General features: G+C 35.0%; 2 protein-coding genes across 7 annotated transcripts in view; both read right to left on the bottom strand.

The window, feature by feature from the left end:
* row (relative of woc) overlaps window positions 1-5231 on the bottom strand; it is a 107340-nt gene extending 102109 nt beyond the window's left edge. The window contains exon 1 of the mRNA XM_067118623.1: window positions 5025-5231. The gene's annotated coding sequence lies outside the window, so the exon portion shown is untranslated. The remainder of the gene's footprint in view (window positions 1-5024) is intronic.
* An 8475-nt stretch (window positions 5232-13706) lies between these two features.
* Window positions 13707-17480, bottom strand: part of LOC136847178 (putative protein-lysine deacylase ABHD14B) — a 31120-nt gene continuing 27346 nt past the window's right edge. For all 6 annotated transcript variants that reach the window (XR_010855643.1, XM_067118605.1, XM_067118606.1 and 3 more), the window contains one exon: window positions 13707-16840. Coding sequence is in view for 5 of the 6 variants with exons in the window: in XM_067118605.1 (XP_066974706.1) it covers window positions 16640-16840 (201 nt within the window). In the remaining variant the exon portion in view is untranslated. The remainder of the gene's footprint in view (window positions 16841-17480) is intronic.

Genomic DNA, 17480 nt, shown 5'->3' with positions numbered 1-17480 from the left:
GATCAGCGCCCCCTCCACAACACTAGGGGAAGCACTACACTCAGCAGCACTTTGGAGAGACGTCACTTTGTTCTAGAGGAAATAAGATGGATGAACTCATGATCTGCGCCAGGGCAGACCCATCCACAGACACAATATCAGGGCCAAGGCAAAACCACAGGGACAGGTGCAACATCAACTACGTTGGGATTATCAGGAGAGGAAATAACCTGGACTGACTCTTGCACACACACTCCTGGAGGAAGACCTCCTAACCCTGTCACGCTCCAACTTACGAACATAGGAATCATAAGACTTCCAGCTCGCATCCGATAAAGGTTCACACTCCTTACATCGATCATCTATAAACAAACATGCCCCTACACCTCAAACAAACAGAGTGAGGGTCTACCGAAGCCTTCCGGTAGCCTCACCTTGCAATCACTCATACAACATACTACGGAAACTAGCAGAACTAGAACCAGACATAGTTAAGAGAGTCAAAAGCAAAATCCAACAGTCCACAAAAACGTGTGCCAATCCACAGTCCAGAATCAAAACCAAAGTCAAGAGAATACTTAAGTGGGAATATGCAAGTTAAGTTAAATCCAGAGGCGGAGGGTATCAAACAGATGTTAACAGTACCGCGACAGAGAAAATCTGAATAGAAATGGGAATGGTTCCCAGTTCCCGCCTCCAGCTGGCGGGAATGAGTATTTGACCACCTGGCCACACTGCGTGTGCCAAGAGTTTTGAAATTCTGTCGGATTTCGGAGAAATACAGCTATATATATATCTGGCAGGTAAGTGTCATGAACAAAAGACATATGCTGTTGAATTGTAAGTTTTACCTAGCCTCAAAATATCCATACATAAATTTCTCTTTGTTAATAAAATTATTTCTTTTTACATTTTACCTGTACAGTGATGAGCTGAACTGTACGAAAAAAATCTTATTCACGACAATTACTTTTTGTTAAAATTCTGTACAGGTATTATTTTAAAACCAGTTCTCAATATTGGAGTTTTTTTGTATCATTCTCAAATTTCCATGCAAACTGCTTAACCCTTTTGCTTACAGATGACTGATATAAACGTCATCCAAAATTTAAGTCCTTCGCTTATTGATGATGTATGCAAAAGCAACATAAAAAATTTAAAAAATTGCACAAACCAGCATACAAGATGAGGATCATCTTCAGCAAGTTTTCATGATATTTTTTATACATATGTAACATGTATGTTTATTGTTTTGCAAAGTTTAAGATTTTATTCTATAATTAAATTATTTTATCTTTTTTTCTGCCAAGAGAGAGAGAGAGATGAGAGATGATTAGAGAGAGATTTAGTAGATGAATCCTTGGAAATAAAACATTTTTGCACTGCAAAAACAATGTAATTTACCGAAAATTTATCTTTTACTGCATAGTTTTTGGCAATTGCAGTAACCTCTTTTTCGGGGAATGTACAGTTTTCTCATATCTATAATTTCTATTTTATCACCTACATATGAAATTTTGGGGGCTTTTTAAACTACTAAAAAGTGAAAATTTGTCATTTTCGACAAATTGAAACACAATAGTCTTCTAAATAAAATTGCTGAGCTATGAGTCCGGAAAAAAACCTTTTAAAATTTTCTGCACATAGTACATGGGTGACTGGCACTTTTCATGCGGAAAACATGATGCTACTTTGTCATACATTTTGTCGTATTCTCTATGCTATAATTACAACTTTTTTCATTTTAACAACTAAGTCATTAACCTGGGTGTGCTATGGATAAACAACGAAGCCTTTGTCACAAATATTTTTTTTTTAGGTAAATTTTTGCCGGAAAGTGCAAATTTTTGGTTCTCCATTGTAATTTCTAAGCATTATTCAACCAACACAAAAGTTATTTTGGTGACGTATTTGAGCCATTATATAGAAATTATTTTGCTGGCTTGGTACAAAATTGAACTTTTTCTACCTTGAAAATTGTCGATCCTAAGCATCTTTGAACAAAAAAGGTATACTGTAAACATTTTTAAGCTAACTGCTCAAATCACTGCCACTTCTCATAAAAGTAACTGTTTATAAGTCATAAATGAAAGGGCTAATAAAAAATGCATACAGAAATTTGATCAGATAAACCATTATGGAAATAGAATCGCATCTTTCTTTGTAATATTTCAATATTTCAATGTTTATACCAGTGGGACTCGTACTAAACACAGGTCATGTGAGTGATGTTAAATTAGACATTTACCTTTAACCTGTACTAGTTAGCAAATCTTATTTTGGTAATTCTAAGGAAGAGCTCCACACGGACATACAGTATTGTTTATTAACAAAATTTTTGGACTGAACAATATACAAAAAGGTGTGCATGATTTAGTACAGGTGGGGTAACGCAAGAAATTTACTGAACTTTTTTTTTTTATTTTCATGCAAAAAGCTCTGCAGGATGCCATGTTTAATACCAGCCTCTTGGAGATTAATTTGAAAACATAAAAATAATGTAAAAGCACTTAATTATTAGCTTAAACAATATCTTTATGTCGAGCTCTTCCTTAGAATTACCCTTATTTTTTCCACCATGCACTCTCAAGCACTGAATTACTATAAGAGTAAGAGCACAGGTTTACTGTCTCTACTACGTCTACCAAACAAAACTATGAATGAGTTTATTTAAGCTATTGTCCATGTCATTATCATGGCCTGTAAATAGCCTGTAAGTACTTATGTTTGCTTGAAAGTGAATCCTAAATATAAGCATGTAGCCCATCCTGTGTAAAGTAAAATGTCTAATTCCAGTTCGCCCCGGCATATCAACAATTGCAACACAGAAATGAATAACTACACTACAAAACATTATGCTTACTGATCAACTAAAACTACTTTTAAGTGGACCTAAACTTGATAACCTAGGCTAAAATAATAGAAAAAAAAATATATTTGCTATCATAGGCCTAATACCTACCCATGGTTTGTTTATAAGTATATTTGAATGTGAATAGTATGTACTTAATTAGGTGCTTTTTCTTGACCCTAATACATGCCAATTTAAAAGCTAAGGCTGCTTTGTGTGAATCCACTGGGAATGGAATGAGTAAGCTAACCTGCACCCAAGCCAAAAGCAAAGTGAATAGGCTATATTTACCACAGGCCTAGATTAATAGCTAGAATATTCCTTTACCAACAAACTTAAGCATTAAGCTTACTCAGCTAATGAAACTTAACCCCTAGGCTAGATGACAATGGTGGCCCCAGCCCATTTGTTAGGCCTATGAAACCTAAGCTATGAAACCTTGTGGGGTGTATTTTCAATTCCTTATTTGGACAGATCTGCAAACAGAAGCATATTTGCTAAGAAATGAGTAGTTTTTCTGTTTACAGAAGCAGGGATTGTAAATACACAAGGAAACAGCCTAAAGCTCTGCACCTCACGCACTTAGTGAAGTGTGCCTGCAACTGTGTTTGTGGAGTGAGCGCTGAGGAACCAGGAACCAGGTAGGAACCTGGCATGGGCTCTCGCTCTCCAGCAGCCACGTTTTGATAAATCTGAAAAAATGAGTAGTTTACCTGCTTATAGAAGCAGAGATTTAGGATTTTCTCAAAATGCTATGGGTTTGTATCTTCTAAGACATTTTATTCATTTATTTAGGCTACATTCCCGCTTGTTTTTTTTTACAATCTATGCTTCTGCAAGCAGATAAACTGGTCATTTTTGCATTGCTTTCCATGATTCAATAAGTATTTGATAAACTTGTGTGCTGGATTCACTAAATGGGCTATTTGATAAACCTGTGTGCTGGATTCAACAAATGGGCTATGTGATATACCTGTGTGCTGGATTCAACAAATGAGCTATTTGATAAACCTGTGTGCTGTATTCAATAAATGGGCTATTTGATAAACCTGTGTGTGCTGTATTCAATAAATGGGCTATTTGATAAACCTGTGTGCTGGATTCAATAAATAAGCTATTTGATAAAAACTGCTGGATTCAATAAATGGGCTATTTGATAAACGTGTGCTGTACTCAATAAATTGGGCTATTTGATAAACCGGTGTTGGATTCAATAATGGGCTATTTGATAAACCAGTGTGCCGGGTTCAATAAATAGGCTATTTGTTAAACTGGTGTGCTGGATCCAATAAATGGGCTATTTGATAAGCCTGTGTGCTGGATTCAATAAATGGGCTATTTGATAAACCTGCTGGATTCAGAAAAAATGGGCTATTTGATACACCCATGGGCTGGAAATAAATGGGCTGTTCGATAAACCCTTGTGCTGGATTCAATCAATGGGCTATTTGATAAACCTCTGTACTGGATTCAATAAATGGGCTATTCGATAAAACAGTGTTCGGATTCAATAAAAATGGGCTATTTGATAAACCTCTGTACTGGATTCAATAAATGGGCTATTCGATAAAACAGTGTTCGGATTCAATAAAAATGGGCTATTTGATAAACCGGTGTTGGATTCAATGAATGGGCTATTTGATAAAACCAGTGTGCTGGATTCAATAAATGGGTTATTTGATAAACCAATGTGCAGGAGTTGATAAATGGGCTGTTTGATAAACCTGTGTGCTGATCTAGATTTTACGTGACGCAGTGAATCGGGACTCCTAAACTGTAAGGTTGCCATACCGCTCATACCTAAAGCAAGCTAACACAGGCTGAGTTTTAGCATGTCCCCTACACTTGACTATGACAAGTCGGCCTAACCTAGCGCCAGACCCAAAGCCGTTTACCAAGCCAGACGAGAATTCTACGACAGTCTGCCATCAATTAGGCCTAAATCAGAATCGCATTTCACGCAACTGTCTAACAGGAGCAAGGGCCTGTGAATTTCTGACAGCTTCCGATAAATTTCGCAAATGTATTTCAAAGATTGCTTGTCCTTGGCGTAGACGAGAAACGAGTTTTGGCGGTAGGACAGAGCCGAGAGTCCAATCTCCAAGAAACGACAGATCGTCCGTGAAATGCGAGGCTGTTTCGGCACGTCCGCCAATCAACGTACAACCCGCTCATCGCTCGAAGTAGAACAAACCTTGATGAAACCCTCGAGTCGGAAGAAATTTCCCTCAGAACGAGATCTTCAGGCGAGCTTTAATCCTACGAAGCATCTCAAGCCTCAGGGACTGGTCAACACAGGCGTGTTCTACTGATAAGGCCGCGGACGCGGAGTGTCTCGCCTGACACTCACACCGAGGCCAAACACAAAGGACCTTCGTCCAAATAAACGCAACTTCTGCTCGATCGTAAACACTAACAAACCAGCGTAGCGTTGTCTCATTTCTCCGGTCGATTTGCAATTTCACCTTCTCGGTGCCTCGGCGCTTGCCGTCGCTATGATTTCATAGCAGTAATTAAGTTTGCATCACATTAACGCTGTCTGACCTTTGCGACTCCGAGCGAGCACGAAGCATGCTTGAACCTTACTATGAAGTTCAGTATAACATGAGAGTGCAATCAATATAGTCAACACACGTGAACTGGAATCGATGTGGCACGAACTGTTGATTTTAATTAAATATGTGTATGTAAGGTCACATAATAAAAACAATTACATAAAATACTGACATGTTTTAGTATTGAACAAAATGTGGCTTTAGACAGATGTAAAGTTCACATTCATCCGATAACTATCAAGTCGAGCATAAACGTCTTTAGCAAAAAACCTAATACAACTCAGATTGATTGCTTTCTAACTCGCAAGATTAACAGCTTTGCATACTGTAATGCGCACATCACATGATATCGTTATCCTGCAACTAGATAATAAAAAAAATTACCCTTCAGAAACGTTGCACTCTGGCAACCTTTCACTTTATTCCCCGCCTCCTTAAGGCTACTCTTGAAAACACCTGATACATCTCCCGTTCTCTCCACACCACCAACACCGATAGCTTCGATTTCCGTTCTTCTTTTCTATGCCATTTCGATGTTTAAGTTCGTTCATTTAATGCCCTTTTAAACTCACGGTGATAATATACAGAGGTTCATTTCTTCATGGAGAGAATCTGCCAGCACCTAGAAGCTCCCGGCTGTTTTCCTGTGGGATCAGACGATCGTGGTCAGTTCAGGGCCTCATTCCAACACTTCCCGGTGCACTCTCGTCTTACCAAACTACATAATGCATATTGTACAGTTGTTTTGTAATTTGGAGGCTCGTTCTGTCTATCGCAACATGGGTCTTATAATTCCCTCTGTGTAAAATCTCGGAAAACAAATAGAAAAATTGGCTCAACAGTCATAAATAGGCTTAAACCCTGGTCTTGCTTAAACCCAGAAAAAATTTCCTTTTATAGTTGCGATAAACATTGTCTTCCAGTGAGTTTCCGTTACATAGAAAATCAAGTAGCATTTGAAAAATCCCGTCTAACACTTTATCTGTATTTATTTTTTTCCTTCTGTTGTTGCACTTCCTCTTTGTGTGCCTGCCCAGCCCGTCCCATTCTCTCTCTCTCTCTCTCTCTAAACATCTTAATAAAGTTAACCCCTAATTATTCAAGAAAGAATAAACAAGTAATCGGCAATCAAGTGGGAACTATATATATATATATATATATAATATATATATATATATATATATATATATATATATATTATATAAATATATATATATATATATATATATATATATATATATATATATATATATATTGTATATCTTATATATATATATATATATATATATATATGTATGTATGTGTGTGTATGTGCATGTGTGTGTGTGCGTGTGCAGACTTGAGACCCTATCCATTTGTGTGCTTATAAGTTCTACTGCTGGTGCATCTTCATGCAAACAGGTTCAATATATATATATATATATATATATATATATATATTTAATATATATCGTATATATATATATATATATATATAGCGATATATATATATATACTAGAAGCATGTGTGTGTGTGTGTGTGTGTGTGCGCGCCGTCCTAGCTCTACTGATGGTGCATCTTCATGCAAACAGGTGCTAAGACACGCGTCGTCATTTACCCCGTTATTGACAATGTTACTTTCTCGCTCAGGTTATAAGATCTCTGGGTCCACAACAGGAAGTAAGGAGGCGGGGTCGTCAGGTCTGGATCGTTTGATGAGCCAAAAAAAGAAAAAAAAAGCTTCCTTCAGAAACTTTGTGTAGCTAATTCAGTTTATAAGAGTTCTTTTTATATCCCTTGCTCCTGTTTTGATGGTGCAGGCTACAGAGCGCTTCAGAAGCATGAACACACTGGATTGCCTGAATTCTCTCGAAGCCCTATTCTGACTGGTTTAACTGAAACATACTGTTGATGACTTCCCTCAGGTTAGCCATTGTCCAAAAGATTTGGGCCTTTCATTTTTATTAGCCTCGCCGTGTCAGTTGCATCCTTTAATTGCAAAGATTAAATTTTCATAACTTTTGTCGTCCGAATGTGGGTAAGATATGTTTCTTATAACTTCTGGTGTTTAAATTTTGGGGGTTTATACTATTTTTATTTTTTGGAGTGTTCATATGTTCGGCTACCATCTTTAAAAAGCTGTCGACGTGTTACTCAGTATGCTAGTAACACCTTCAGTGTAAAAAAGTTTACTCTCATTCATAAAGCGTATCAGAGGGAACTAGTGAAACCCACTTTTTATTTAACAGAATTCCAGCTATTTTTTTTTAATAGCTGAGTAAGGGTGCCGATTGACATGCTTCATACATGTTCCCAAGATATGTGTCAGTTAAGAAAATATCTCCCATTTCACAGAAACTTTGTTGGATTTGCAAATCAAGTGTAATTGTTTGTACTGTTTTACGTATGTATATGTATACTGTATATATATACATACATATATATATATATATATATATATATATATATATATATATATATATATATATATATATTTTTATATATATATATATATATATATATATATATATATATAAACATATATATATATATATATATATATATATATATATTATATCCAATAATACCTTGACTTTGAGTTTAAGTTCTGTGACCAAGAGTAACTCAGTTTGTGTGTATATAAAATTAAAATTTCTGTTAAAATGAATTAAAATGCCATTAATCTGTTCCAGCCCCCAAAAACCACACCAGTTTTCTTTGTTACGTCTTTTCAAATAAGAAAAATGTACTTTGTAAATAACAGATGTATAAATATAATAATACATAATAAAAGAGAATGTAAAGAAATAAACTGGTTTTATTATTAAGTGTATTTATAAACCTTGAAGATCGCCTAAAGCCACAAGTATTTTCAATGTCACCGGATGATAGCAAGAGTTCAAAGATACCTTGTTATAAGGAATAATTCACACAGCGATTTCAAATGAATTTGTGCTTCTTTATTTCGTGATAAAATTACTTTATGTTCATTTATGAACAACGTATCTTATGTTATTTTGCATCAAATGCCTGTTTAATGAAGAACTTGATGGTTCATTAACGAGTTTTAAGATAGTCAGGCTATGAAGATATGAATGGGGGCAATGACATTATGCAAACACAGGCAGGAGGAGAGATGCGTCATTCTTTCTCTCTTTCTACCGGTCTTCAACTACAATCTATTCTCATTTTTATTCTGTCTCTTGCATGCAACATTAATTTTTAATGTTTGCCTCTCTCTCTCTCTCTCAGTCTTTCTAGGCCATGCATTTCATTCTCTCTCTCTCCAGAATCCCCAAAAGTGTGCCAGAATTAAAGATTCTCATTCAGTCAAATGCTGTGTGTGTGTGTGCACGCATGTGTGAGATTGATTGTCTGGTTATGCCGGGGAAGGAGGCTTGGCTCTTTATATTGTTTCGGGTGAGGAGTGAAGCTCGCTCACTCGCTTGAAGTTCAGACCTCGGCTCGCATTTTAAAGCAAAAAAGTCGACCAAGCGACAGCTCATATTTCGGAAAACTCACAAGTTGGTTCACTCCTAAATCTGGTATTACTGTATATATATATATATATATATATATATATATATATATATATATATATATATATATATATGATATATATATATATATATATATATATATATTATATAATCACCACAAGGGTTAATAAAATGAAAGACTCAGTGTAGGTCCCTGTAAGGTTTCAGCTTTATTTCAGGCCACTGATGTTGGGCTGATACATAGCAGTAGAAATAACAGTATATATACTACAGACACTATAGACGAACATACACAACTGGCTGAAACTACATATCCACACCTGACAGGTGATATAGGCGAGGGGCAAAAAAACTCATCAGCGATAATGACCCCATACTGTTTTCACCCCTTCCCCTTGACACTTGTCAGGTGTGGCTTTGTAGTATCCCACGGTCTGTATGTTTGTCGGTACTGTCCCTTTAGTGTATATTGTTATTTTTACCACTAGCTAATGAGTTTGGCCACTATTCCTTTTTGACACCTGTCAGGTGTGGATTCATTGTCTCATACAGTTTTGTATGTTCGTCTGTACTGCTTTATAGTAAATATACAGTATTGTGATTTCTACCACTATGTACCAGTCCTTCGTCAATGGCTTGGAAATAAAGCACAGCCTTTCATTATTTCACCTGCAGTGATGTCTGATGAAAGAATAAAGTATAAAAGTGATTTTAATTATATATACAGTGTGTGTAATTATATATATATATATATATATATATATATATATATATATGCATATTATACATAGCCTATAGCACAGGAGCAGGTAGTTGCTAAAAACACACTCAAGCATCTGAAGTGCAAGGACAGACATGTCAAAATCAGATGTCTGTTATAATTGCCGACGTTTCTGAACCACAATTGTTCCATTTTCAAGGTTATACAGAGACAAATTTGCAAACCTTACAGTGGCTCTGACAAAAATGAAAATTAAAAATTACAATTGTCATAAAAAAGTTGTTTTGATAACAAGCATCTGGAGAAGGTTATCATATTTGCATGAGAAAGAAAGTCGACTTTCTTTCTGCTTGAAATATAGGTGTGTCTTCTCTTCTGGCTGCTTCTTTATCAATTTAAATTTTTCTATGGCAGTTGTAATTTTTTTAGCATCATTTTGAGGTTTGCAAATTTGTTTGTCTGTTTAACCTTGCAAATGGGACAGTTGTTGTTCAGAAACGTCGGCAATTATATCATTAAAGACATCCGATTGTGACATGTCTGTCTTTCTCCTACTTTGATGCGCACAAACGTGAAAGCGCTTTGTACTGAACTTCTGCCTGTCATTTTCCTGAGGATTCGCTTATACACTGAAGTCACGTGCACTACTGTGATCTTTTAAATATATATATATATATATATATATATATATATATATATATATATATATATATATATATATATATATATATATATATATATAACGTATGTATATACAGTCAGTCCCGGTTTACGACGGTTCCGCTTATAACGCCCGAGGTTACTGATGCTTTTCAAATATATTCATCAGAAATTATTCCCGCATTTAATGCATGTTCGGGGTTACGACGTTGCCGTCATTTACCGATCCGACGAAGAAATATGGCCTCAAAACGGCAGAATAATCATAATTTGAATGTTTTTTTTGATGTAAAACTCAATATTAATGCAGTTTACATCGTTTTCAATGCACCCAGAGCATTAAAAGTCAGGTTTTCTTATGATTTTTGACGATTTTCGACGATTTTCCGGCTTACGACGATTTTCGGTTTACGACGCGGCGTAAGAACGGAACCCCTGTCGTAAACCGGGGACCGCCATATATGTATATATAAGCTCAGTAGCTTGTGTTTTGGATGGTGAAATCATGATACATGCAAGTTTCACATACTGCACCACATTAAAGATATGGTTATTGTCAGATAGTGGACATTTACAGTGTCAAGTTACATAACAGTGTTAGATAGAAAAAGATGCACATTGTCTGAAAAAATTGAAAGAATTTAATCTGGGTGCATGTAGATTTAAATATTATTCATTCAATAGTAGCTAAGTGCCCTTTCATAACATTGAACACTTTCCCTAGACTATTTCTCACATTCTTCCACATGAATGTACGGTATGGACATGGGAACTCCATAATCTCATCCCGGATTTAAAGATATTATGATAGACCCATCTTGGTGGATGGGATGCAGAGCAGTACATAGAAATAGTCTAGCAAAAGTGTTCAGTGTTATGTAAGGGCACTTAGCTACTATTGAATGAATAATATTTAACCTGCATGCACCCAGATAAAATTCTTTCATATTTTTTCCGAACCTGAAACAAAAGCAAAATCGATAAATTTTCATGCATAGCTGTCATCAAACCCACATGCATCAGTAGTGTTGAATAAATTTCGTTAAAGGAAAAGAACAACGTCTACAAGAATAATATGAGACTGAATAAATAAATAAGGGAATAAAAATATTAACTGATAATTTGACTGACTTCAGATTTATTTTCTTAAAAGACAGCACAGCAAATGGCGTTAACAGCATACCTAAAATCTCTATAATTCTTTGTGTGTGAAATTTTAATTTCTGATAGGTAATTTTAAGCCTTTCAAAGATATTTAACAGCAGTATTGCTACCTATATGGTATGACATAGCATTTTAGTCATTGTGATTACACTGATCAAAAGACATCATAGGCTATGCAATCCAAGCGCGTCAACCTGTCTAGCATACAATATGTCGTCTTTTTCTATCTTTTTGACACTTGTTATATTACTGATACTGTACTTTAAATAAAACATTATCATACAATAACCATATCATTAACGTGGTGCAGTATGTGAAATTTGACTGTACCATTATGATTTCGCCATCCAAAACACAAGCTTCTGGAGCTTAAGGTACTGCACGAAATGTCTTGTGTGTCTACCAAGGCCGCATTTTAAATGGGAACTCTGGGAGTCTTCTTATAGAGTCATCCACAATTACCTTGCCGATTTACTACTTTAGCGAGATCTACCAAGAGAATCTGCACACAGTACAGCTGTGGTATTTGACTTAATCTGGATCCTTGAACTGTAGTTCTGAAGCTCCTGTAGGTTGCCTGTTTGTTGTATGAGCACAAGCTTCAGAGAACTTGACCATCATGGTGCAGTAAATTACATGCTCCTATCTAAAAATGGACCATACAAACTTCGATACCAGACAGTATAAGAACAAAATAAAGAGTACTGCATATGTTCACTATACAATAAAGAGCCCAGGAATATTACACTCAGAACATAGTGCAGTTGGCAATAACATTTTGTAAACCTACACTGATTTGGTTATGACAGGCTGTTTAATTATCAAGGAAACATTCAGCAAAGAAAATGCTCTCTCTTTCCCTTGTGGGAATAGGAATATAGAATTTAGGCTAAAGGCCAAATGTTGGGATCTATGAGGTCACTCAGCGCTGAAAGGGAAATTGACAGTAAGAAGGTTTGAAAGGTATAACAAGAGGAAAACCTTGCAGTTGCTCTACGAAACAATTTTTAGAGAGGGTGGGAGGTCATATGGAAGACAGACAATGACTAGATATACAGTGGCAGGAATGAAAGAGGTTGCAGCTAGGGGTCAAAGGGATGCTGCCAAGAAGCCAAGCAATGCCTACAGTGTACCATGTGAGGTGCACTGATGGCACTACCCCTCTATGGGGCTTTCCCTTGTGACCTATAGTACAATAAATAGTCTACATATGTTTCCTCACCTCTTGTAGACTTTTGTGTATATTATTATTATGTTTACTTGTGTGATCACATATTTTGAGAATGTCTACATGGTGTGTCTGATTGTTGGTAAAATGATAATGATCTTTCCTTTTTGATCTATTACTCTACATCACTCCTTTTATATACTACATTTTCTTCTTTTTCATCACTTACTTCTCTCTCTCTCATCCTAAACCATACTCTCAAAAAGGATTACATAATCTCACTCTAATCGGTTACAGTGGACAAGATTTGTTTTATGCTTTGTTTCTTGCGCATTACACGGACACATTCTCACATGCTATGTCTTGTGTATGATTCTGATATACAGACGGCATTCGACTGGTATTCCACATACAAATTCCCTGCAGTACACAAAACCTACAGGATTACTGTATAATCAAATAATCATTTCGAAGTGAAATGAACTGAAATTCAAGATGTGCTATCATTCATATGGTTACCCTTCTCTGCTCTCCTTCATTTCTATATTCAAGCTATGTAATGGAGTTCACTGAGTGATGTCATGGACACACACACACCCACAGATCTTGCTCAAGAATAGATCACAGAAGACTACATATGGAAAGCTGTGTGACTGTACACAGTATAAAAAATGGAAAAAGCTAAATGTGACCAAAATTGGACTGTACTTTCCCTTCATCATGTGTTGTCATGTTTATCTAGTATTTACTTTCCATGGATTTTTAACCTCAATTTTTAATACCTTGTAGCCCAAATCTCTAAACAGACATGGATATCATATAAGAAAATTCATTGGTTTTGATAACATTTTTTTCTGATACTATTTAAATGCCATGTCACAAATCTTGACCAATTATTACTCTGAAAAAGGAATCTAAATGCATCTACTACTCATATTCCTGTCACCTATTACCTCAACTGAAATTAGAATCCACTTAATTACCCTCAGCCTCTTCCTTTTTACTAAGTTTGCAGAGGACTTTCTTGCCAAACCTTAAGTTTCAAATTACAATGATAAACTACAGATGCTTTTACACTTTCAGGTTAACATGATGACCTAGCAGGCTTGGAACAATAAGTAAAAACTGTTACGGTAGAAAATAATTTATTCATAAAAAAAAATATGCATTCATTATACAATTGCTTCATTGCTGCACTGGAATGTTATTTATTGCATGCTTGTATAAAGTTTTTTATGAAAAATATTTTAAGATTATTTTTGTGGCTTCATTCTCCTTTTATGGTAAATGACCAATTTTTTTTCTGAACCTGTCTACGTAATAAACTACAGTGATATAATTACTTGGCTTCTGATTGAAATTACTGTACAGTACTTACAGAGCACTGCATTTTCTCCAGCTTTTCACATATAAATAGTCATGAAGTTCAGCAAAGCAAATGAAAATATAATCAACCTCTGGTCCACATTCAGAAAAGGTCATAAACAGAATGTAGTAATCAATGTGTTTTCATAAAATATATGCTGAACTTACAGTTGCAATGTAGTTAGAGATCAGAAATACTGGTAAATCTCCCAGAAGCTGGAACCATGAATTATCGCCGACTGCCTTCGTTGAGAAACAGAAGTGGAGATAGCATTATATAAGCAGAATACTATAAACAAACATCTCCACTTGCAGACAGCTAAGTTCTGCCCTCTTTAAAATGAAGTGTAATATAAAAGAAGACTTTCAAAACTGCAATATTGCATAGTACTCTATATTGCTGTGCAAGTACATAATACAAGTACTTCCTAGTTATCACAAAATTTTAATGCTGTAAATACATGTTAACAACATCAATCTAAAACTGCACTAACGCCAACATTGTGCTGTACTCGTGGCCCTTGTAAAATCATCATATCTGTTAATCTTCCACTGATTTACAAAGAAGCACAGTATTTGTATACTACAAAAGCAAGAAATAAAGCAAGCTTTAAAATTTTAAAGACCTTGCCTCCATAAACTGGTTAAATAATTTGATTTTCTTGTGCTTCTACTAACACCAAAAATTACCACAAACCTTAAATATATGATAAAAAATATAGTAGTGCATTATCCCCTGTGTAGCAGAAAAAATTTATTTCATATGGCAAAGCAAATTTTTGCCACACTAATTCAGTAACATTTGGTGCAATTCTGTATCTAGAAAGCAAACAACATAAAGAAAAAATGTAGAGGAAACTTAATTATTCACAGCAAGCCACAGTTGAGACAATGATATACAGTAATGTATACAGCACATTTCATAAAAGAAAAAGATGCAATATTATTATTTCCAAACCTTTAAAGTTTTCTGTTAGGATGCCAAACCTACTACACCAGCAAAACTTTGTGTTAAAAAAAACCAACCTTACTTCCTGCAACAGATCAGTTTCTTGCCCAAAGGAATCAACACTTGAAAGAGTTGGAGATTTTGACTCAGTAGTTTGACTGAACCATTTTTAATAAATAAAAACCTTAGGACAACAACTTACGAAACCAAACTTACTCACAAAATTAGTTAAACTATAACTTGTTGACTAACCTTTACATCCATGTACTACAAAAGGGCTTACAGCCACAGATGTAAAATTTAAAATTTGTAGTAATATACTACATATGAATGCAAGTCTAAATTCCTACCTACATTCCCCTAAACCACAACTGCTCTTTATAATTACCAATAATAGTTCAATTGAATGGTGTAGTTTGTGTAGACAGTTTCTTTTTATAATATACCCACAAAGGATGACATACTTAGCATATCTAAAATTCCTGATTGCCTGCATCATTCATAAACAGAAAACTACATTAAATTATACTGTATTAACAAAACTGTCTGCATCTCTATATTTTCTATATATCGAAACAAATATCTTTTCATTATTCAGGATCTAAAACTGTCACACACAGACAGATGTAGAAAAGAACATTTGTCCATAGCTAATAACATGATACACTCAAACTGGATTGTGTGAATCACATAACCATGTGGAAAATTCTAAAAAATAAAAACATACTTAATTTACAAAGCAAAAAATGACACTATTATTCTCAAAATTCAACACTGAAAACTATTTTTGTCTAAACATTATATGGTACTTTTCAACAGGCACTACAAGGATAACTTATCAATGGGCATTTTCATTTTCAACTGAATCTGAACAGACTCACAAACCAAAATTACTAATGATTTTCACAATACAGTACATCAGGCTTTCTCTCTGTACTGTGGTAAACCTACAGGAAATAAAAAAAAAATTAACACTTTTTATGCTGTTTACTACTTCCTCAGATTATATCCAAGGTGACAAATGATTACCTACTTTGATTCCAGATCTTAAACTGACATTGCAGTAACATGCACACATAACAACCTATATTGATCTGTGATTTCTTTTTCATAAACTTCATATACAACGACTTTGTTCTGCTCACCAAAATGAGTTGACTAACTTTGAAAATGATGATCAACTACTAAACTGAATATGAAAAAGATAAATACCTCACTAACCTTCCTTTTCCATCTTCTGAAGAAGACAAATGTCCTTTGGTATTTATGTCATAACAGGAATGATCTTCGTAAAGTTTATCATCGCCAGAATTATTGAACAGAATAGCCCTTTCCAGCTGTAACTCATGTAATTAATGGCATTACCCTTCCACTGTTTCAGGTATTTTCTAAAGTTAACTAGAGGAATGTGCAATTAATCACAAAAACAGCTACTACTTTGTTCTCCTATCATTATTCTTCAGAAATACCAGAGAGCCCTATTAATGCTGGTTATCTATGAAGCAAGCATAATTCTCATTCACAGAAAACAGTAGAAACTGAGAAACAATAGGTAACTCTACATTCTGTGCTGATAAAGAACCTGTGCTCAGGATGTTTTTAAGTCAGGACAGCCTGACTTGTCACTTACAACCAGTGGATTGAAGTAAAGTGTAACACAATAGCAAAGCTTCAAATACTTCTTGATTCAAAAGATCTCTCTGATCCTCAGCAGACACATTACTCTTCATATGAAACTTTCTAAGCTTTAGGCAACTGCTTTGTGAGCATGCACTTGCTTTATGAAATTGTAAAGCAGCTCATGAAACATGTCAGGGTTGTCAAGGTATGCTGGGTGACTACCCTGAGGAATCATCACTGCTTGGGATGTGGGGATGTTGAGCAAATCATCTCGTGAAGTAATTCCAAGACTACGATCTTTTTCTCCATAGATGATCAGAGTGGGGATCTGGGAAGATACATACAAATAAATTAATCTGAAATGCTACAAGAGAAAATAATTCTCTTTGATTAGGGTTCTATAGTCAAAACATGTCGAAATCATTTGACTGACATACAATGTTCAATACTAAATTCTTATCACTGATCCTTTGGAGGCAATAAAACTTTGTAATGAAAACAGGTAAAATGTAGTACAGGTAATGTAATTACTGCATTTGATTTGCATGACTTTGAATCTCAATCAATATAAGGGATACAGTGCAAAGTGAATAGGAAAAAATCCTGTACAGAAAAATAGTCTGTAAAAAAAAAAAGAACTTGCTACCCTGTATAAGGCTTCAATTATTTTAAATTTGACAAAAATTTAAATTCTTTTACCAAAGAACCTACAAATAATCACTTTGCCACCACAATGAGATAGTATAGAACCTCAAAGAACCCTCTGATTGCAGTTTTTTCTGCAAAGTAAATCAACAAATTTACAAGTTATAAATTACCATATACAAACCCTTCCAACATTATAGTGATAAAGAGCAAGATCTGAAGAATGAAAATCAATGTAAAAGTTATAAAAATGGCCAAATAGGAAAACGTTTAACAATGAGCTTAATAAAAATTACCATTGTTGACAGAAGAAAGAAAAGAGC

Source organism: Macrobrachium rosenbergii, chromosome 16 (assembly GCF_040412425.1).
Source record: "Macrobrachium rosenbergii isolate ZJJX-2024 chromosome 16, ASM4041242v1, whole genome shotgun sequence".
Lineage (NCBI taxonomy): Eukaryota > Metazoa > Arthropoda > Malacostraca > Decapoda > Palaemonidae > Macrobrachium > Macrobrachium rosenbergii.
Note: the sequence above shows the minus strand (reverse complement) of the source record. Positions and strands in the feature narration are given on the sequence as shown.